The sequence below is a fragment of the Antedon bifida genome, chromosome 11, assembly GCF_963402885.1.
Source record: "Antedon bifida chromosome 11, ecAntBifi1.1, whole genome shotgun sequence".
NCBI classification, from domain to species: Eukaryota; Metazoa; Echinodermata; class Crinoidea; order Comatulida; family Antedonidae; genus Antedon; species Antedon bifida.
Genome location: NC_136236.1, coordinates 9991714 through 10016712, shown reverse-complemented (window position 1 = coordinate 10016712; position 24999 = coordinate 9991714). Strand labels below are relative to the sequence as shown.

The window sequence follows — 24999 nt, the reverse complement described above, 5'->3', positions numbered from 1 at the left end:
TTATTTTCATCAGGTCATAATAGCATAATCTTTTTTCTGTGCGTAATATTCTAACGTATGATGTGCATGTGGCGTTTGTCGTGCGAATAACTAACTCGTCAAAGTGAAGAGTTCAAATCTAGTAATATAGTTGTTTTTGTTTATTTTTTGCATCTGAATTTAGTCTTTTACTTTAGGCTAACACCATAATGTTCTACCTTTTGACTCAAGTTAATTAAATAGAAAAATGAACCAGCCTACTGTATATAATATTCAACACTACTGATTTAGAAATACTGACTTTTCATCAAAATTAATATTTAAAAAAACAAACTTTTAATAATACGGGCATTACTATACACAATGAATAATTAATACTGTAATCGTTAGATAGATTGTTTTTATGCAATTCTTATTGACATTGATTGCTCTTCAGATGCCTATGTTCTAGTTATAAACACTGTAAATCATTTCTAGGGGATTTAGGTAATTTGATACTAATGACAAATTGAAAAGGCTCCTGTGTACATAAGGAAAATGAACCTATTTTTGTTGCACTATATCTAATTGTGGTTATTCTAGATTGTAAAAGCAATGTCTTTTTTTAAAATAAAATTTATGGGAAAAAAAAGAATGATTTGATTCTTTTAAATTCATATAAGTAAATTGACATTACTAAAATAGCACTAATTACTGCTGTATGTTCCTATTTTATGCTTGGTTTTGCTTTGGATGTTTTGTTTGTGGATATGAGAAGCAACCCATCCAATGCTATCATTGACTGCCATTTTGTATTCATCGCCAAGCCAAGGAACCAATTTAGGGAGTCAGATTATTAGAAGTGATGAAGATGATTATTTCATGGTTTTTTATATTTTGCAATTTTTTTTGTGTGAGATTTCGTATATTTTTTAAAATTGTTGTTATTACATTGTGGTCTAGATTCGATTTTGAGCTTTAAGCGGTAATACTTAATAATTACACATGTCGCGGATTCGAACTCGAACGTAATAAGCATTGGATATCAGTGGCCACACGTTTTACTCACTGATTTACGAAAATTATTCGGTTAAAAAAATAGGTGTAATTAATTAAACTTCAACGATGCGATCATTCGATACGATTGACTACAGACTGTTTTTTTGGTGGCCCCGCATGGTATTTGTAGATCCTGCCATGGCGGTAAACAACAGAGGAGATTGCGTAGTTTATACAGTGACGTAACATTATCAAATTACTGCTATTTTTAGCCTTTTTTTAGTGTTTATCCTTAAAATTCAGGAAAGTGACATAGCCTATCATGTGCAGCTCATCAATAAATATCAGTGTGCCAAATGTGAGCACGTACCGTTCAGTGGTTTTGGAGGAGATACATAAAATATGCGAACAATTTAGTAGCATTAATATATTTGCGATTCTGTCAAATATTGTTATGGTCCACCAATCTACTAACTCTCTTGGGTGAATCGTTAAGAGAGAGTATTTGTAATAAAAACTTTTTCCCCTGTAAAAATGTACAGAAAGGTTTCTGCAATATTGTATCACACAAGTACAGCATAGAAATTACGCATGATCCCATGAGATTATGTAATGAGATTTTTCACTTATCCAAAAAAATAAAAAATAATATTGAATCTTAAAACTTAAAAGCTATTTTTATTTTATTCCAATCCTCTGTGCTTCACAAAATAATGTTATCATGCAAATCAAAAACAACATTTGCAAAAATGATGACAATTTTAATTAGAACTGTGCATAAAGTTCCCATGGGTTAGCTTAGGGACATAGCACTAACGTCATGCTTCATTGAATAGTTGTCTTAAAGATGAATATTATTTCTGATTATGTGTCAACTTGCAGGACCATGAATGCATTTCTACAATTATACTGTTTTAGTGTTAGATGGCTTGCCATACAATGACAATTATTTTTGGGGTATGTTCACATTTACAGAGTGAGAATAACATGCTTACATAGTCATAGTCACAGATTAAAATGCCAACATGTTCACATGTATAGCGTTCATTGTCTCTCTTTTAATATGGGCATTTTTTTTAATATGGTCATCTTAATTATTGCCAGAACTTGATTTCAAATTCCCAAGTTCATTTTTCCCCAAAAATCACTACTTTCTTTCACCCAAAACAATTCACACCTTGATCGGAGAGCAGAGAGTAGTTTTTTTCAGCAAATCAGCAAATCAAATTTACTATACAATAGTGACATTAAAAACATTGGTAAATGTATTTTTACTCAAGCACAACCTGAGTTTCTCTGTGTCGTTAAGATTGATTATGTAGCTGGTGTACACAAGTACGTAGTAGTGACGTTAACAATGCTACACAAAGGTGTACAATATGCCAACCATACTCCAGCCTTATGTCGTATTACTACCACATATCAAGGAGGTATACTTGATACAAAGTAATTCAAATTTAATTTAATTTTTTACCAAAAAAACATAAAAAGTCTCATGATTGGAACTCAAGTATAGAAAGCTTTTGAATACACTCACCTGCAGACCATCAAACAGAAAGAGCATAAGGGATGCGAGGAAGGTTATTGCAAATGTTCTAGATCTTGGGGAACCACAGCATATAGAATCTGTTTCACTTGCAAGATTTTCTTCTTTCATTTCACTCTTGTTTGTGACTATAAAGAAAGAAAATAATATAATAACAATTGTTAGGAATTTTGAAATTGTTTTCATTCTTCCTTTGCATAAATATACATTTTTTAGTGCAGTGAGATTAAATAAAACAAAAATATGTACACTGTGCATGATACAGAACCATAAACTCTATCTGAAAAGGTATGTAAAGAAGGCATATTCTGGAGATTGAAAATGTGCATAATTTTCTGTGAGAAAAAATGACCAAATTTAAGAGTGTCTAAGTATATATCTACATTATAAGTGAGAGAGTTTGTAGATTTGTTTGTTTTGTTATTACACGCATCTATACATATGGGATATAAACATGGCCGCAATTGTACTGAGATGGTTCATTATCTGCCATCTTGTCACTCATCAGCCACTGTCACAAACAAAACACTTTTCCCACTTTTGATGTTTGTTCGTTAACAATTGTACTGGAACGGTTTTAAACTACATTAAAAAAATTAGGGGCAGTATAGGCTATCAAATTGACCAGAATTGTAAGTATTTTACTTACCTATGGGAAGGGGTGGGAGTTTGGGGTCGGGTTGTAGGCCTATCAGCATGACCCGAAGCTGTACTGGGAAACTACATTTGAAAACTGCCACTGAGGGGTTATGGGTTGGGAGTTGGCTCAACATAATTTGTACTGGAAATTTTACTTAGACACTCCTAAATTATGCAGGAAATATGTGTGTCTATGTGTTTCTATGTGTACAAAATTGTAGGTACTTTAAGCAGAAGAATACACTATATTTTTATTTTATAGTACTATTAAATTCCCATTAGTGCATTAAGGAGGTGATAAGATACGTGCATTTGAATAGTTCACATGTTATTAGAGAAATCTATATTCTTAAATCGACTAGTTAGGAGTGACTATATTTATTTGATGGGCTGTGTATATTTACAAAGTGTGCAGTATTACATAGGCCTATTATATACTGTACTACAAATTGAGATTTGTATTTAAAATATATGTGATATGTGTTCTATTTGTATTCATTTTGTTGATTCTTGTCCAAAGAAATTTTGGATACAAATTTGGGGTGGGATTGTATGTGTAACAAACTTCAAAACAAAGCTCTATTGTGGAAGAAAGATGTGATTAGATGGTGTGCTGTAGATGGTAGATACAATATGTTCTATTATGCAACATTTGGATATGGTAAAAATATACATTTATAAGCTAAAATAATCCAGCCCAGTATATTTACAATGTATAGTAAAAAGAACAAATATTGAAAATAAATTGGAGAAATAATTGTTAGTTGGAGCCAACAAATATCCTATTATTCAGAAGATCTTAAGTAGAATAATATTGTACAACATTTAGCAAGACTAAACAGCAGCAAGAGCCTACAGTTTTAAACAAAGTATATAGAACTATAGAAATCGACTGAACTAAAACATGCAATATTTTAAGGCTTATGTAAAAAAGTAGCAACATGTTATCAATTGCTGTTGCACTTGTCAATGGGTATGGCCCACTCCTATACAATAGCAAAACACTATTTGAAAGAGGTAATTGTTTAAGAATTCACAAAGCAACAGTCTAGAAGAAGAGTTATTTCATTCAAATTTTATGTTTTTCTTTATTAACTATGCAGTTTATCTATGTCATTTTCAAAAATGTTCTCTAATGACTTGGGTACATGGGACAATGGCATGATCAAACTGACTTAAATAAGATTAAAGAAAATAATTAATAAATTCAACTAGTATTGAATTGACCAATATGGTGAAACAGAACAGCTTTAATTATCAGAAATAGAAGTTAAATTTATTAACAAATATTTGCTGTGTTAATGGTTGTATTTGATTGCCCAGTATTACCTCATGCAATAATTAAGTTCAGTTAAGCTAATATATATTTTACTTAGATAAATTTAATGTACACACAAAGTCATAAGGTTGATATAAAAACAAAACTTCAGCAATTTCAGCTGAATATTTGACCACTAACAAAAAAAGCTGCTCATTATTTTGCATCCAAGATAAAAATGTCAGTGATAGGGTATTTCTAACCACCATTTTACACCATTTAACCAGTGATTTGAAGTTTTTTTTGGGGGTAATTCTCAATAAAATGCATGTATCTTGAGAGGGATATGGGCAGGAGACACTAAGTTGAGTATGTTAGTAGGAAACTTGACATACATAATAATATAGGAAACTGTAGTAGAGCATTGATATATTGACTATTGTAATGTAGATTAATGATGCCATTAGAGATCATCAAAAGCTTTTACTCATTAAAAGCAAATTGCTGAGGTAAATATATCATGGTAACACACACACAGATCACGTTCAGCTGTGAGTAAAGATAGATCATATGCTTAAGATAATATTATGTATAGGACATTAGTAACACACAGTAGTAATATATACTATGACACAAATTGAAAAACCAATGTTATGTTACATATTACTTTTATTAATTTGTTGAGCTATAACTACTATATAAAATTAAATCACAAAGTGAAACTTATAAAAATGAGAAACAAATGATGCGTTTTCCAAGCGAAGTATCATACAGTATTTAAAGTGATCGAGAGTGTCTATTGTTTACATAGTTACTGTGAACATCTATGTTCAACTTTATAGAATTCTATTTATTTTATGAATTGGTAAAATTTTAATTTTACAATATGATAAATAAGAAGCTTTATAAAAGTAATTTGTTAAAGTACAAAAGTTTTACCATCATCTAAGTCTTCATATTTGGCTTTGTCATGTTTTTTAAATTGAGCAGCTGGGGCTTCACAACAGACACTTCGGCGGATCAACAAAGCGAGCACAAGGAAAACAATTGGAAGCTGGAAAATATAATAATGTTTAAATTAATAAAATTAAGCGTTTATAGTTTGCATCTATATCTAAGTAAAAAGCATAAAAACAAATGGATCAGGAAAACAATAGAAGATAGGAAGAAAAGACCAACAAGGAGAGTCATAATGACGACAATGAACATAGTTTTATGTCAAAAAATAATTGAGGAATGTTGATGATTGATGATGTTGATAATGTAAAAAAAAAAATTCACAGAACAATTAAATATTTTACAACTATTAAATATTCAATTGTGTTATGCTATGTACTAAAGTACACATGTAGCTCGTGTGTACTTTAAAGAACCTAGTACATCTTTCGAGACGAGTAGGGGGTTATACCCCGGTGTACTAGTACATCACAGCCACTGATCCCAACTGGGCCCTCTGGGAGACCAGTCTTTGACTGAAGAGGTTACCCAGTATAAATATATATTTCAATTCAATCAATAAAGTACTAAATCATACCAATTCATTTTCATTTATTTCGTTGTACATATAAAATTATAATATTTTTAAAAAATTTAAAAAACTCTTTATATACACAACTATAACAATCACCCATTGACCTCAGGCTGGCAAATATATTAAAACTCTCAGAGTAGAAAATGCCAGTTTGCATTCATTGCTGAGCCATATGATAATGCACATAACTATAACATTATTGGAGTGTTTAATTCTTAGTGAGAAACCATAAATAGATTTTATGATGGTGTCTTTGAAAGATAACAAACATAACTGATGCACTATTGTGTTGTGGTAAATAAAGCATATCATATGTAATGCGTTATTGTAACAAACTTGAAGCTTCCTCAAAGTACCCTCATTGTAATTAGATCATTGATTCACAATACCTATTTAAACAGTATGATCTAAACAACATGCATTTAACCTAAGTATCAGAACATTTACTAAACTTTCTAGCAATTAAATTAGTTCTTATACTCTGAGATCGATAGTGCTGCATTATGTAAGCATCATCTTTTAGATCATTATGTGACCAAGGTACTGTGGTAACAAATTTAGATTGATTAGTACATAAAAATACTTCAGGATCACCCTTAAGCTTGCGTCTTTTTGGACAAAATAACATGTACAGATTTTAATAAAGTAAACCAAGGTAATTATATATATTTATTAAATATTTAACTCAAATTACATTGTTCACATAAAGAAAATGATTTATTTCAAAATGAATGTCTATGTACTAAAACTGTTTCATTTCATTTATATCCTGAATTAAATTTAAAAGCAAATTTAATTCTGAAGTCCCATAAAATGTACGTGTAAATGCAACTTAATATCACGCACAAAATCAAATTTACCATCAGTCATCTTACATTACAAATACACAAACTAGACTTACAAGAAAACTATCATTCTGTAACATAAAACTTTTATGTAATATCAAATCAAGATCCGATTGTAATGTAATTCCATTTTTTATGTTTATATTTGTATATGAATTTGCAATAGAAAGAGAGAAACTCTTAAGTCAGTGAACTAAAGAATAAACATGAGTAAATCTATAAAGAATGAAAACAAGTCAACGAAAATAAGCATCAGACACTCTACCACTGCTGCCTAAGGCTTATGTCTAAGTATAATTTTATTTCAACCCTGTAAACCTTGAAATAAAGTTGAATAAATAAATAAATGTGAATGGAACATACTACTGGTCCACACAGAGAACACAACAGGTACGCTCTCAACATAATATAAATTTGATTGGAAAATGGTTGTATACCATTAGAATCAATAATTCCAGGACTTTGAGATGGCAAAGGTTGCTGGATTGGCATTTATCAATCTTGTATTAAAATAGTTAGGAATTGCTTAAGCAAAAAGACAAATCTATTGCACATGTATATATCTGTATCTGGTATCAACTAATATCATATGATTGCTATAAAAAATAATGAAGTGGTAGAATCAAACCTAAAGACAATTAACAAAGTTATGCTACTTTTAGACTTTTAGTCTGCTATGAAAGAATAAAGTCCGGTAGAAATCTGGAAATGCAGCAACGTGAATTTAGTGTTTCCTTTCACAAAAAGCTAATTTCAAAATTTGACAAATCAGATGAATTCTTGGGGCAGAGCTAATTGTTAACTATGCTGAAATGGCGGCTAAATTTGCCAAAATAATTAATTAACAAAATCAAAGAGAAGAACCAGAAATTTGGTCAAACTGGTATTTTTAACCAAACAGTCTATTAAGTGAACATAACATCCTGTATATTATCTACCATGGCCTCTACATCAAACTTCATCAGGTTGGTGATGTCGTACATCTTAAACAACTTCTAATGAATTGTGTATGACAATAACAAGTACTAATTATTAATATTATCATAATCTATTTTAAGAGAATTAATTACTTTTCAGTCTTATAAAAATCTCCTTTTTTATATCTGCTGACATCATAATGTACAATAAATTATATTCCATTAACTTCTGGCACATAAAAACAATTTCGGAAGATTACTCTCGCTATTAAATTTCATTTGATAATGTTCAAAGCTTTTAAAGGCTTTAGTGTTAATCATTGAGTAACATACAAGATCAAATGTTTTGGTGTCTTTTATCTACTGAATATCAAAAGTGTAATTAAACAGTACCCGGACATGTCACTGAAGTACGCAAGGTGAGCAACAAGATCAACACATTTGTGACTCTTATTCTATTTAGAAAAAGCAGATGAGTGTTGTATGAAATGCATCAAAGTGATGCATTAGTATGGTATTTGTTATAGCTGTTAATATAGATCCATAGGTAATATAGGTTTAGGTTACATTTTGATGTAAATACACAATGATAGCTTACAATATTTCTAATACAGTGACTGTAGGCTACCAATTAAAGATTTAATTAAAAAAATGACAAAATACTGTATAAAGATATTGCTTCATTCATTCATAGCTCTTGTTGGATTAGTGGTTAACCTTTTCAAAAAACATAAAAATAAAGGTACCAATGTTGTATTCATTGCAGCATGAAACCAGTATGCTGAAGAAGCCCAGAGGGCTTAATAATGAAAAAGAACTTGCCTTGAAACAGTAATCTAGACCTTGGCTATCTCAATTTGATTTTTAACCTAAGGCATATTGCCGAGTCGAGTTGTGTTTAAATAACACAAATGTAACATATGGATAACTCTTATTGAGTCACTTTCACAAATGCTTTCACATATTTGTATCAAGGTATCAATCTATATATAAATTTACAGCAAAAGGCACAATTCTGTAAATCGTGCGTTACTTTTACTCGATGGTATATAAAGTTGGTTCATATGTTCGGCACCGATTTTAACCACCTAATAGTAATATAACCCTGTTTACTAATTAAGTTGAGTTGGATAATTAGTTATTGACGATTAAAACGAATTGAGGTTCAATGATTTTTTTCAATAGGATCGTGGTATACACTGTCTAATGGATGTCGATGCTAAAAACGGGAGTTTGTATGGGCTTTAAATTTAAGGTTGATACTCAAGAAATTAGTCTGATCTAATAGGTACTTTTCAACTTTGGTTCTCCTTTATATTTTACATAATCACTTAGGTTTAATCACAATGTGGTTTTTTTAGTTGCTTGGCCCTAAAAATGCTAGACAATGAAACATCTCATTATTATGCATTAGCAAAGGCTTGTGACAGTGTGATAATCAGAAAAATTAACAATTTACATTATTATATCAGACCAATAAATTAACTGCCACAAGAAGTGTTAATACTATCAAAATAGTAATTAGTTATCCGATTGAATATATATATTTTTGCTTCCTTTATATTTATGATAATGTAGACACTAATTTTGTTCTTGAGCTATGGAGAATTACTTTTTTTCAGAAATAAAAGATGAATGAATGAATGAATATACTTTTTAATGAAATATATATTTGTGTGTAACAACTCATTTTATGTGATAAAAATACCTTTTGCACATCGATTCTGGAATTACATTTAGAATTTGATCAATTGTACTTAGGTAGTTGCATTAGCTTATAGGCCCATAGACAAATATTTCGGAAATCATCTGTGAAATTAATGTTATATTATTTATGTATCTAAATAGATTACATGTTAAAGGAGTTTACATAGCATTACTTGAATGCCTTTGAGCGTGCTATAAATGAGCCCATGACAACATGATTCAAAAGTATTGCTATGTGAATTAATGTAATGATCAATCGAAGATACATTATATCACCTATCGTTATAAAGTTTTGTAATTTTAGACTTAAGTTTGAATATCAATAAGGAATATTTTGTTAAGGTTATATAGTTCATTACAAAACCACAAATAGTAAGTATTTTTTGCATCTGTTTCTAAACAGATATATATATCGAACTTGGGGAATTATTATTAATTTTGATCTTTGGAGAATACAATGCCTATTTCATTACTACTGTACTATCACACATTCTAGTACTATAACTTTCATGGTTATCACACATTCTAGTACTATTACTGTCATGGTTATCACACATTCTAGTACTATTACTGTCATGGTTATCACACATTCTAGTACTAATACTGTCATGGTTATCACACATTCTAATACTATTACTGTCATGGTTATCACACATTCTAGTACTAATACTGTCATGGTTATCACACATTCTAGTACTATTACTGTCATGGTTATCACACATTCTAGTACTATTACTGTCATGGTTATCACACATTCTAATACTATTACTGTCATGGTTATCACACATTCTAGTACTAATACTGTCATGGTTATCACACATTCTAGTACTATTACTGTCATGGTTATCACACATTCTAGTACTAATACTGTCATGGTTATCACACATTCTAGTACTATTACTGTCATGGTTATCACACATTCTAGTACTATTACTGTCATGGTTATCACACATTCTAGTACTAATACTGTCATGGTTATCACACATTCTAATACTATTACTGTCATGGTTATCACACATTCTAGTACTAATACTGTCATGGTTATCACACATTCTAATACTATTACTGTCATGGTTATCACACATTCTAGTACTATTACTGTCATGGTTATCACACATTCTAGTACTAATACTGTCATGGTTATCACACATTCTAATACTATTACTGTCATGGTTATCACACATTCTAGTACTAATACTGTCATGGTTATCACACATTCTAATACTATTACTGTCATGGTTATCACACATTCTAGTACTAATACTGTCATGGTTATCACACATTCTAGTACTATTACTGTCATAGTTATCACACATTCTAGTACTATTACTGTCATGGTTATCACACATTCTAATACTATTACTGTCATGGTTATCACACATTCTAGTACTATTACTGTCATGGTTATCACACATTCTAGTACTAATACTGTCATGGTTATCACACATTCTAATACTATTACTGTCATGGTTATCACACATTCTAGTACTAATACTGTCATGGTTATCACACATTCTAATACTATTACTGTCATGGTTATCACACATTCTAATACTATTACTGTCATGGTTATCACACATTCTAGTACTAATACTGTCATGGTTATCACACATTCTAGTACTAATACTGTCATGGTTATCACACATTCTAATACTATTACTGTCATGGTTATCACACATTCTAATACTATTACTGTCTTGGTTATCACACATTCTAGTACTAATACTGTCATGGTTATCACACATTCTAATACTATTACTGTCATGGTTATCACACATTCTAGTACTATTACTGTCATGGTTATCACACATTCTAGTACTAATACTGTCATGGTTATCACACATTCTAGTACTATTACTGTCATGGTTATCACACATTCTAGTACTATTACTGTCATGGTTATCACACATTCTAGTACTATTACTGTCATGGTTATCACACATTCTAGTACTATTACTGTCATGGTTATCACACATTCTAGTACTATTACTGTAATGGTTATCACACATTCTAGTACTATTACTGTCATGGTTATCACACATTCTAGTACTATTACTGTCATGGTTATCACACATTCTAGTACTATTACTGTCATGGTTATCACACATTCTAGTACTATTACTGTCATGGTTATCACACATTCTAGTACTAATACTGTCATGGTTATCACACATTCTAGTACTATTACTGTCATGGTTATCACACATTCTAGTACTATTACTGTCATGGTTATCACACATTCTAGTACTATTACTGTCATGGTTATCACACATTCTAGTACTATTACTGTCATGGTTATCACACATTCTAGTACTATTACTGTCATGGTTATCACACATTCTAGTACTATTACTGTCATGGTTATCACACATTCTAGTACTATTACTGTCATGGTTATCACACATTCTAGTACTAATACTGTCATGGTTATCACACATTCTAGTACTAATACTGTCATGGTTATCACACATTCTAGTACTAATACTGTCATGGTTATCACACATTCTAGTACTATTACTGTCATGGTTATCACACATTCTAATACTATTACTGTCATGGTTATCACACATTCTAATACTATTACTGTCATGGTTATCACACATTCTAGTACTAATACTGTCATGGTTATCACACATTCTAGTACTATTACTGTCATGGTTATCACACATTCTAGTACTATTACTGTCATGGTTATCACACATTCTAGTACTATTACTGTCATGGTTATCACACATTCTAGTACTATTACTGTCATGGTTATCACACATTCTAGTACTATTACTGTCATGGTTATCACACATTCTAGTACTATTACTGTCATGGTTATCACACATTCTAGTACTATTACTGTCATGGTTATCACACATTCTAGTACTATTACTGTCATGGTTATCACACATTCTAGTACTATTACTGTCATGGTTATCACACATTCTAGTACTATTACTGTCATGGTTATCACACATTCTAGTACTAATACTGTCATGGTTATCACACATTCTAGTACTAATACTGTCATGGTTATCACACATTCTAGTACTATTACTGTCATGGTTATCACACATTCAAGTACTAATACTGTCATGGTTATCACACATTCTAGTACCATTTCACACATCCTTACTGCACTACTGTCAAGGTAATATCACACATGTCCTAGCCGTAGACACATTTCATGAGAGCAGTAACTAAGGTACTTAGGTTAAAACCCTGGGAACGGCGCGGTCGGTACTGGCACCTATCACAGTACTTTCCTGACATTATCGCTCTACTCATGCGTTACTATCACGCTACTGTCATATTGACAGTTTTTGACAACATGAAGACTTTGATGTTTTGCATATGAATAAAACTCATCTTCATTCGCACAACGACCTGTGAATATGGGAAATGGGCATAATGTGAAAAGTAATCATTTCTAGTGCCAAGTGAAGAAATTAATAACATATAATAATTGCCTTTTATGACATTAGGAGAACTGAGGCTAAAATGCATCAGAATGTATATGTTTGTTATTTTTGTATTTTATAAGTAATGATGGAGTAAGAGCAGTTTTCTGTTTGAGCTCATGCCTATTACTTGCTCCTGGCAAGATGAATTGTAAAATGTACTTTATGAACTTTTGCCGAATAAATATTATTATTATTATTAAGCTCTATTTTGATTTTGATACAAAAGAGAATTAATAAACATTTTATTTTTACAACAAAACATTATTATTGTTGATTAAAAATATTGTGATAAAAAAAATTAGCATCAATGAAAAATGTTAACTGAAGGGTATCGAAACATTATTATATTTCTGTAAAATGATTAAGAAAACAAATGGTAAATTTAAAGATATGTTTTTAATGAAACCAAACAATAAGAATCCTATTTATCATGCAATATGCATGATTAAACAAAGCCTAGATAGGCCTAGTATCTAGGCCCAAGGTATTTTACTATTACTTTACAAAAATGGCCGGCGAAAAGATCTGTAATATTTATCAAAATAATTTTATAAACTATGAACATCGAAGTACACAAATAGATGTAGTTTTAATTGAGATATTAAGTGTGAAGTAGACTACACGATTCAGTAACTTTTATGTTGGTTCGGTGGGGTTTGCTGTTTTTTTGGAGGTTTGCAGGGTTTAGCAATTACTTTTTAACCAAAAAATAATGTTTTAACACAAAAATAAGTAGTCGACAACAACATTTTTTTTTTAATTTTATAGTAGACTACTTTTATGTTGGTTCAATAGGGTTTGATATGTTTTTTTTGGAAGTTTGAGGTGTTTAGAAATACCTTGAATCAGTTATATTTACGTAAGGGCAAATTTCAGTAAATCGCACCTAACTTTTAGACTTTTTATTCAATGATATAGAAAGTTAGTACATACTTTCGGTACTGATTTTTAACACCTAGTGAAAACCAGTATACTAATTAACTTTTAACGAATTTAGATTAGATGTGCCCTGAATAGGGATATTTTCCGAATCACACCGTCTGTATGGTTCACTCTGAAACATACCCACACACAATAATCCAAGGATGCTTCGCTGCTCCGTTTACAAGAATTGTTTTTAATTGCTGAATCTCGGTACACAACTCGCTTACAACATTGTAATGGTAAACTATTAAAAAAAGGTTATAAAAAATACTATTTTACTTTGTGTAAAACATACGTTTTTACAAATGTATTGGTTGACGGCTATGAATGGAACATTCCAAACTCTCTCCAAGTGCCAATTCCCTCAGTGGCCAACAAACAAGTACTCATGACAGAAATTTAATCCATAATTGTTTTTATCTGTGACTACAGTTGATAAAAAAACGTTTATCTTAATTAGTCTATTAAGTTTTAAGGGATTTTAACACCGCAACAGATGAATAAAGAATTGTTTAAAAAAATCCTAGCACAATAAGAGAATCAACTGTATTACTGCAGTTCCATCACCCATCAAATTCCCGCAGCTAAGTCCAGATCAATTATTGTTCATTTTGGTATATAGTATTCTTTTTTTGTTTTTTTTCTGTTTTTTTGTTTAGTGTCCCCTTAATAGGGCTCTACTGTATTCAAGAACCATCTAGTAGTAGTAATTGGAGGAACAGTATCATGTAGTGTGGCAAAGTATTACACTGAGTCTAAAGTTAGGTTTACACTCCACCAACGCTATAATCTGTTGTCAAGCGTGAACCTCTTAAAGATAGATTGTCTGAGTATCACATCGCTCTGTACAGCAACCTACTGAGAACCAGATGATCTACAGGATCAGCAACCACTAATTTATTCTCTGGCATCATATGTGACAAAGTATTCCTATTACGGAAATTTGAAGGAATTAAAATTTTTACTTATAGACTTCATAGTTTACCTGAATAACTGCCATAATCCAAAAGGCATATCTAACATGGGTTTTGTGTTGAGCCTCCTCTAATGTAGCTATTGTTGTATTTGGTGCCTGGGTCACTGCATATCCTTCGGTTACTGTTTGCCGTTCAAACCGGTCAGTCTCATTTGCTTCTGTTTTGTTTTCTATCAAGTTTGTACAATCTTCATTCAGAAGGAACGGTTCAGCTACAATAGGGCTGACAAAAGCTCCAAGACCATAACAAAAATGTAAAGCCTTTAAAACAACAAAATTTCAATCAATTGGTGTCTGATTATTTTACCAAACATACAATAATGGGGTAGCCACAAATGCAGCCTTTTTATATAATAATACTTTTAATATCTAAATATTAAATACATACACAGATCAATGTAAACTGTATTAGATATTTCAGATGAACAATAGCTCCTTGCATGTCATACATTGAAAATGAATAACAGTAAAACAAAAAAATGGATCTTTTTTTTTTTACAAACAAATGTTAATTCATAATTTGTATTTATGATAATCAGGTAACTATATGAATGCTGTGAAATTTGCTGCATGTTTTGGGTTTTGCATTTTTAAGCAGATAACTTTATGTTGTTATTTGAGTTTGAAACAGGCAATGCAGCACTTTCTTATTGTGATTTGCGCCACCGTAAAGACCTAAAGACCATGTAGCAAATCACTTGAAAATTATTTTTGTTTAAATCTTTATTTTTTTTCATATCTATTTTCTGTGGAAATTCAATATTATTTACTTACCTGTAAAAATGGAGAGACCAACTTGCCATAGATTTTTAGAAGTGATACGTTAGCGACTGTATCTATAATACCCATGAATATTCCCATTATAGCAAGAACCACAGCCAACATCCACAGCTCATGGCATAAAGGAATTAAAGCTATTGTTACACTGATCATTATCACTGAAATAAACAACAGTGGATCCGGATTTAATCTGAAAAGATAATAATCATAATTATTAGTAAAATACTTTCAGAAAAAAAATGTTAATATTAAACCAATTACTGTAAATAGTATGTAAACAACAAGCGAGTGAGGTGGCCTAGCACTTACGACAGTAGAGCCGTCATACATAGCCATAATACCGGGAAGGTTTTAAGGCTCACTCGCTCAATGGTTCTGGTGGTAGAACAAGTCATCTCAGATAAGGACACATGTACACATCTAGCTCATTTAAAGAACTAGTACATCTTTCGAGATGAGTAAGGGGTTACCACGGTGTACTAGTACTCATCATAACTGGGCCCTCTGAAGCCTGCCTTTGAATAAAGAAGTTATCCAGTATAAAGAATACAAAATAACTGAATACAATCTTGACTTGTAAGCACGGTTGAGAAATTAAAAATGTTTCAGGGCATTTTGATCATTTCAAAATCTGCCAACATGTGTGCGTGTGCACAGCACGTAGACATGTACAAACAAGATGTTTGTTCCAGATTTTTGTTTTGCAAACCATGTATGATAAGTTTCATGAACCCTAGTGTGAAATAATGACACACTTGCACATATAACTTTAAAAGATCACATATAAATTCCTATGGCGAAAACGTGTATCTACATTCATAGCTAAAATCATGATTTTTAAAACAACTTCAGGTCATATAATAACAGTTCATTTCAAAGAAACTATTTCAACATATGATACATTTTGCAGTTAAAATTCTAGTTAAAAAATGTGTTTATTCATTACATAACAAATTTATTACATTAAATTTTTACATTAAATTTTAATTTATATTTTGGTACTGTACGATTTTTAAATGACAATTTAGAATAAAAATTCAGACAATTGTTTTTTGTTTGTTTTTAAGAGCTTTAAACAATTTCTACAGTAAATATATCTTATATAATATAAATAAAAGTTTAATCTATATTTTACTTGTACAAAAATGATAATGAATCCATGTTTATATCAAAAGCTTAAGTGCAAAGATTAAAAAAACACATGTTATTCATTTCGTTTCTGTTCAATAATAGATTGCTAATACAGTATTAAACTACTTTGTTAGGTGTTTATGGACCCAAAAGGGGTTGGTTGGCTTTATAGTGTTACATTTATGTAGTGCTCCTCCTCATTTCTTTTACAGGATATTTTCCCCTCTATAGGGGTATCCAAAATGATTCTACTGTAATTAATGTTATGGTAACTAAATAATATTAATTTAGTAAATCATAATGAAAAATATTTTGGCTCAGTTAAAATGTGATTGTATGTATTTTATTTAATAAAAATGTTAAAACATAGTAATTTGTATTGGACTTTTTATCACATTAAATGTAGTGTGTATAACATATCTCAACATTTTAATTTTGATAATTAAGCTGTGTGTATCTTGTATCTTATCTTTAGAGTGAAGTTATGGATTTGTGTCTTGATTTTAAAAAGAATACTGTCCATTAAACATGGTAGAAAAACAACAGAGACTTTAATCAGTGAAATTAATTTATTATCATTTTGTAAACGAACAGGTAAACCGAGACGCGAGATGACGTCACTGAAATAACTGAGTAGGGTTGTATACAGTAATTGTAAACAAAACAAATCTTGTTGTGTATGCGATGTTGAAAAAGTAAGAAAGTTAAAACACCATTAATATACAAAATAGCAGTATTTTTACAATCTTCATGTAGAATAGGAAAATCTGAACTTTTCATTTAAAGTATTCAATTATACATGTTTGCCTGTTTACCTCAATGTGCAATTTTTAGCTAGGTCTACTTGTTTATTAGCGTCTCTCTAATTTCATTATTTGTAATCATATAAAATTTAATTCTGCATCATTAACTACCATTGAAAACTATTGAAAAAATCCCAAAAGAACAGTTTAGCATTGCAGCTAAAAATTTCTCCCTGGAAGCTGTTTTTAGACCAGAATCAGGATTTTGAAATCACCTTTCAAATTAACATTTTGTTATGTACACCCATTTCTGTTGTATACCGTTCTTTCAAAATATGGTATTTTAATCCATAATTATTCTCTTGCTTAGTAGAAACAGGCACTATACCCTATTCAGATATGCTTCACATTTTTTAAAGATTTTTAATGAGTATAATCAAAATGATTTGATTTTTAGTTGAAAAACACAATATAAAATATTGTATATATTGTTTAATAAAATATACAGAATTGTAACACATCTGATTGTATTCTTGCAATTTGATTGGTTAATTACGCATCAAGTTTCATTTGGAATTAGTCCTACCTACGAAAAATGATATGTAATGGTGATAAATAATGTTTTCTGTAAACATTTTGAGAATTTTTCCTATGTGACATTGTTGACTAATCACGTTTGGAAACCAACTTGTTGTGCGTGCTGTCCATAACGGTGCTACTCCATGTGTATAGTTGGAGAACTTTTATTTTAATGACCTAGCTTCCTGACGACCTAGTATTCGTCAATATTTACAATAGTTAAATTGATAAAATTGAAAAAAATATAAAACAAATAATTCATGTTTTGTATTCAATGAATGGATATATTCAATATATCTGTGTGTAGAGATATTACAGCCTATCCTTATTCTACTACTACTGTCAGACGCTATCTTTAATCAAATCTAAATCTAACTGGCCTTGTGATAATGACCATATTGGTTATTAGCAAATATGGACAGATAAAGACTGTTGGCAAGGCCACTAAATTGCATTACATTTTAAAAATTGCATTTATACGTTTAATTAAAAAATTCAACATATGTTTTTCTTCATTTGACTACAAAATGTAAAATACAATTTCAAGAATTGACAGTAACAATTGTTCTGTGTGGGAACCATCTTCAATTGTTTGATTGTTCTTCACACAGAGTCGACGGTAAGGTAAACAGTAAAGCCTGTTTAGCCTAACCCCGCCACCCCCCTTGCCTGACTACAAAGCTACAGTCCATTCCGTCCACCTTCCTTAACTGCTGATTTCATGAGTAATATAATAACAACAATAAGCACACGTTCCAACTTTCTCGATTTTTCATCCAATCTCCCGAATATTAACAATATTTTCAAAAGGTTATTTTTGTATCTAATACACAATTAAATCGGATTAATGACGCACCTCATTGATATGCCGAATGTGTGAGATATTTTGTGATGAGTTTAAAAATGAGTCGCAATATGTACACTTTCCGAAATGTTTAACTTGGTGGTTGGAACGTTCAGCGTTTCTTTATTCTTTAAGTAATTAACAATAGGCATACTACTACATCAGAGGTTATAAACAGACAAATAATAAAACAGTATTATATTAAAGAGAGAATACTTTAAGTGACACATATGGACACAGATTGGTTTCATTGTTTCACTAGCTTTTACTGGGACAGAAAAGAGTAATTGAATTGTTTAAACATATATTTACTTTGCATTGCCATTCACAAGCCTCCTTACCACACATCACTCGCGTCCATGACTTATGAAAAAATCTTTTGATACTGCATTTACCAAAACTAATATAAATGACATTACTTTTATTGATGATGACACATAAGGAGATTGGATATTGAAGTGTTTACTTGAAATGCATGATAACATATGATTGGTAAAAGCTAACAACATTTTTTTCTAGAAACCTGAATGTTACAAAATGACATTCAATATAGCCACTGGCTTTTTATTTTATGCAAATTATATCATATCATCTCCTCAATAAAGCAGGGGTTTTTATTATCACAAAATAAATGTTTAAACTATTCCTTCAATATGATGACATGACATCAATATGATGACATGACATATTTTTTATGTTTTTGGTAACTATGATTAACCCTTTGAACATGTCCTATACGGGGTAATTTACTGTCCCAGGACGGGAGGCTAGTATATGTACAGGTTGACTCTTTAGGGTCACTGAAGTGCAGTTTTTTAACCATTTGATCTTTGACCTAGGTAAAAAAAAATGCAATTTTTCGGAAGGCCAAAACATTTCACATAAATAAAACCAACAATTGCAGAAAGTTACAGTCCTAAAAATGTATTTTGCATTTTTCCTAAATCTTTTAAAAATACCTTTTTATTTAGCCTCAGTCACTTGGGGTAGAAACCTCGCATCTTCAAAGTAAAGGGTTAGAAATAATACTTACTTGGTGACTAGGCCTACTACTACAAGTGCTGTAATCACATAAAATGAAAGAGACAGTTCCTGTGTCAACACTCTCTCCTAATTTTCCTGGAATATGGGTCTACATAAAGTTCAACTGTATTAGGGACTTTTTGATATGCACGTCCACTATGTCGACTGATACCCTATGACGTAGTTTTTTTGGTTTTTTTTTAGATATGCGTGTATAAAGAATCCATTGGTCACCAGAAAGTTGTGTACTGAACGTGAGATTGGTGGCCTGTCAGTGCCGTAGCCAGGATCTGAATTTTGTTAAATGACACCCCTTGATGACCGGAAATGGTACCCTCACATATAAAATTCATGATAAATGGCACCTCTAATTTGCCGGAAAAGACACTCTTATTCAGCATGCTACCAATGAGCAAAACGATCGTACTTTTTTTCTCCTTCTCACACACATGGACTATGGACCGTATGTTAGATGCGCATGCTCTGTGCGGAACCGCTGATAGTTTTTCGGTAAATTGTATTGTGTTCAAGATCAATGCGAACGTACGTCTAGGGGAAGCCCGAAAAAAGCATACATTGGGTTAGAAGTCAATATCAATGCTGTAGTGCGGTATTCGCGTCAATATCATGTTACAGTACAAACATTCATATTTATTTTTCAGGTGATAATCGGCAATTCATTTGCAACTCTTAAATTTACAGACACGTATCGCTCGACGTACGCTTATACAGGGAAGAAGGTATGAGTTGTTCACAAACAAGTTTACAAATTTTTCAATTACTAAATAACCTTTTGTACTGTGGGACACATATTTGGAGGATTTTCAGAGATGAGGTGAGGGTATTGGGCATGTCAGGGTTTTGTTTTCGCAGTCTGTTAAGGGAGGTTCGCTGTAAAGGGGAGGTTCGCCCGAACCATAAAAACTGGCTACAGGCCTGCCTGTAGGTAAGGGTTTTCAGTTTCTCTTGTATTGATCCATCTCCATTGCCCATCCTTTCCACAGGTTTTTAGCCTGAATGTGTGAATAGGCTCTAGGCTTAAAGAGACATGATTGTAGTCCCTATGTTTAATAAATACAAGGTGCAATATATATATTTCATTTTTTTATAAAAAGTAATGGTAATTAGTTGATTGTTTGTAGCATTTATTAATGTAGTTTTTTTAAATACTGTAGTTTATTTGATAGTCTAGCTGGTAGAATAGGGTACTCTCTTCCATTTGTCACTAATGTGTCATATGATAGTCTAGCTGGTAGAATAGGGTACTCCCTTCCATTTGTCACTAATGTGTCATACGATAGTCTAGCTGGTAGAATAGGGTACTCTATTCCATTTGTCACTAATGTGTCATACGATAGTCTAGCTGGTAGAATAGGGTACTCTCTTCCATTTGTCACTAATGTGTCATACGATAGTCTAGCTGGTAGAATAGGGTACTCTATTCCATTTGTCACTAATGTGTCATACGATAGTCTAGCTGGTAGAATAGGGTACTCTCTTCCATTTGTCACTAATGTGTCATACGACAGTCTAGCTGATAGAATAGGGTACTCTCTTCCATTTGTCACTAATGTGTCATACATGACTGTTCTGACACAAAATATTATAATTCCATCAGGGTGAATATAGCTTAATAATGCTGGAATGCTGGTATATTTTGAATGAGGTTGGCAGATGGTATATTTGTATATTCTGTCTTTTTAACATTATTATTCTATTATGAGTTATCTATCTACTGACTACCCATAATGGCTACCCATACAAAAGAAATAAAGAGGGGAAAAAACACTTTATATTAACATAAAAGTGTCTAAAGCTTTTAAAGTTACAACAAGTAATCATTTCAAGACTAGTATGATTGCAGCTGAATTGAAGTCACCAAGATTTCTTCAATGTTCGATCCTTTGGGCCATTTACTAATCATCTCATCAGCTAATACATATTCTACACATTGTACACATGATCAATTATACTACAACCCAGCAAATGACAACTCTTATTTCAAACAAAATTTTACTCTGCTTTCATCATCTATTAATCCATTCACTAACATTACCTGCAGTTACAACATTTATGCAATCAGAAAATAACTAGGGTAATTCATCTTTAAATGTATGTATATAGTCCTAAATTTTAATATGCATTCACCAAAAAAGGCAAACAATTATGATTTAATATTTTGATGATGAACAAATAAAATAGAGGGAAGATGCCTTGGAAAATTGATTTAAACTTCGGTCGCTGTATAACAAATTTAGATTGGGATACTGTGTATGGTGCAAATGATGTTCAAACAAAAGCAGTATAAACAAGTTCAAACTACACCTAAATGATAAGTGTTGGATGACAAATCGTATAAAATACCTAATACTACGACAACAAACAGTGTTTACTAGTGGAAATGAAGTCCTAAGGACAAAATTACGCAACACAATTTACAATGAAAGATACCATTATCGAAAAATCGGGTGGTTCTGACGATATTCCACAAAAAATATTAAAGGAGTTCGCATGTGAAATAAATGGTCCTTTGTGTGACATAATCAATTCCTCAATTAAAGCTGGAAAGATACCAGCACAATGGAAAAGAGCAAACGTAATCCCATTGCCAAAGAAAACCCCATCTACAAATACTGCTCTTTGTCCCATATCTCTCACCCAATGTTGGCCAAAGTAGCGGAACATTTAATAGCTAATTGACTTTTACCATCTATTCACGCCAATATTGACAAAAAGGTAGTATGGTAACCAGAAAGGCAACAATACGATTTGTTTTGTGTCGCATAAACGGGGACGCGCCACTCTTGATTACGCAAAATGATAAAAATGGCTGTTTTTCAGGTGTTTTTCTGCTCTAGAAATTCCCATAGTTATCCAATAAAGTTATATAACCTACCAAATTGTTTGATTTGATAAAACCTATAAGATGGCACTAATTATAAGTACAGTAAACGGTTTGAACCATCGGCAGAAGGCAAAATATACACTGTTGTACTCAGCGTGAATTTCGGTTTTTTACATAATATTGGAGGCACTTTCTACTTCAAAGATCTGTAGCGCCCTCAGAATAAAAGTAATCACGTTATATTAATTATCAATCGATTCGGAATTCAATTTGCTGTCTATCTATATAAAAATAAATTTGATTGGACAAAAGTTGTAACTGGCACAAGCTCTTTTTATTATGTGGTCTAATCAGGACAAGCCTTACAGGAGCTTTGGAAAAGCCTGTCTTTACCATAGCGCATTCCGTTTCGATTTCCCGCTTCTCTTGTTGGATGGTGTGTCAGGTATTTTGTAAAATTGTATTTAAAAACATTATGTATTGCATATATAAGTTATATTAATGAACGTTGACATATTCATAATACTTCTCGTCTATCTATTAACTCAAATCAGTGTACTACATTAATGAATTCATGATTTTAAATTGTCCTTTCTGATGCTAGGCTTCAGTGTACGATACGACATTGTTCAAAGTACTTTATGGACCGATCCATTTATACGTGGGGAAGTGACTCCACGCTATACATGCTGTGCAGCATACCATAAGCAAAGAATTTTAAAATATGGTTACTGAATTTGACGATTTATGTATATATTTAGGCTTAGGTAGCCTACTCCTATCCCCTATAGGCTATGATTTCGTATTATTAATAACGTTGACAACCCTCTCTAAGAGTGGACGATTCCGAAACAGTTGGATGAACACCGCTGCTGCGCGTTGAAGGCGATCGCGCACTGAAAAAGTTCTTACGCACTATGAATTAATTTTACTGTTGTTCAAAACAAATCGTATTGTCAACCAACGATTCTTCAGTGGGTGGCCAACTTCCTGACTGACAGACATCATAGAGTTTGGTACAAGGATACCTTCTCCGAGTGGACTATCTGGTGGAGTACCACAAGGTACTATGCTTGCATTATCAATGATGTTTTTGACAGATGTGATCCAAAAATTAATATTTGCAAATATGTATCACCTAACTCTGGGTGAGAGCAATTTAACTAGAAATCCCAGTAGGCTTCAAGCATCTCTTGATGAGCTAGAAAAAATGAAGGTTAATAAAAAAAAAGATGTCATTTTGCAATTCTAATAAAGTTAATCACTTCCATGGAAAAAACAACTTAAAAAATAATGTTTGTCAATTATAAAGAGACAAAATAAACGGTTAAATTAAACCACCAAAAACCAATTGAATTCCAGGCAATTTGACTATATCATTGCACAGTTTTTTCAGGTAAATCAGTTTTTCAGTATTATGTAGCATTAAAATAGCATATTGAACAAAAACAAAAAAATGTAAACAAATCATTTTTTCAGGGAGACAATATATCTTTAATATTTCCATGATAAACAAATAAAGTTTGAAATATTGAATTTGATTTATAGTATCATAGTTAAGCCAGTTTTGTTGTAGCCTAATACTTGCTAAAGATAAAACCTGTTCCTCAGGCTAGGGTAGGAAGACTTGACTTTTATAGTAAATTTTCCTTATTGAATCTACTTGAGAATTCCAATGTTATTGATACACCATAATGCAACATTGAAGAGCGATATATAATATTTTATACAATTGACCACAATATCATAATTCCAATAATTCTCTACAGAATGTTAAATATTTGGAATTAGTTTTCTTACAAAATGATAAAAATCAAGATCCACTGAGACACTAAACTATTCATGGGTTTCAACACATTTTTAAAATTTGTAATATAAAATTGATGAAATGTCTTTCCTAGAAAAAGATATATCAAAAGTATTTAGAAGTAGAATATAAAATTACTAAGTTTTTAAAAGTATTAAATTACAATAATTACAAATGTGGTCTGACAAAAGTTATGAATATAATGCATAATTATTTACACAAATAAAATGTTAATGTTTATTATGAATGAATCTGAAATGTTCTTTGTATTTCCAGTCATACACTACAACATAAGTTATTTGACATTCACAAGCAAAGACTTCTGGGCAAAAATATAAAATATGAATATATACTTTAATTCAAATTAGTTTTAAAAATTAATGATAACTTTAATTTGTATATTCTTCTGAAACAGTTCAAAATGTTACCATACCTAAAGAATGATTAATATAATATTTAAAATAAATTCTATTTCATTAGAAATTCAATCTGTTA

The 24999-nt window shown here is 31.3% G+C and overlaps 2 protein-coding genes across 2 annotated transcripts in view; both read right to left on the bottom strand.

The window, feature by feature from the left end:
• Positions 1-24999, bottom strand: part of LOC144855617 (cytosolic 10-formyltetrahydrofolate dehydrogenase-like) — a 122965-nt gene that overhangs the window by 53628 nt on the left and 44338 nt on the right. The window lies entirely within an intron of this gene.
• LOC144855622 (major facilitator superfamily domain-containing protein 4A-like) overlaps positions 1-24999 on the bottom strand; it is a 58549-nt gene that overhangs the window by 19520 nt on the left and 14030 nt on the right. Inside the window, exons 2-5 of the mRNA XM_078713526.1 lie at positions 15527-15722; positions 14762-15013; positions 5340-5454; positions 2495-2631 (exon numbers count right to left, since the gene is read on the bottom strand). Of these exons, the coding sequence (XP_078569652.1) occupies positions 2495-2631; positions 5340-5454; positions 14762-15013; positions 15527-15722 (700 nt within the window). The remainder of the gene's footprint in view (positions 1-2494; positions 2632-5339; positions 5455-14761; positions 15014-15526; positions 15723-24999) is intronic.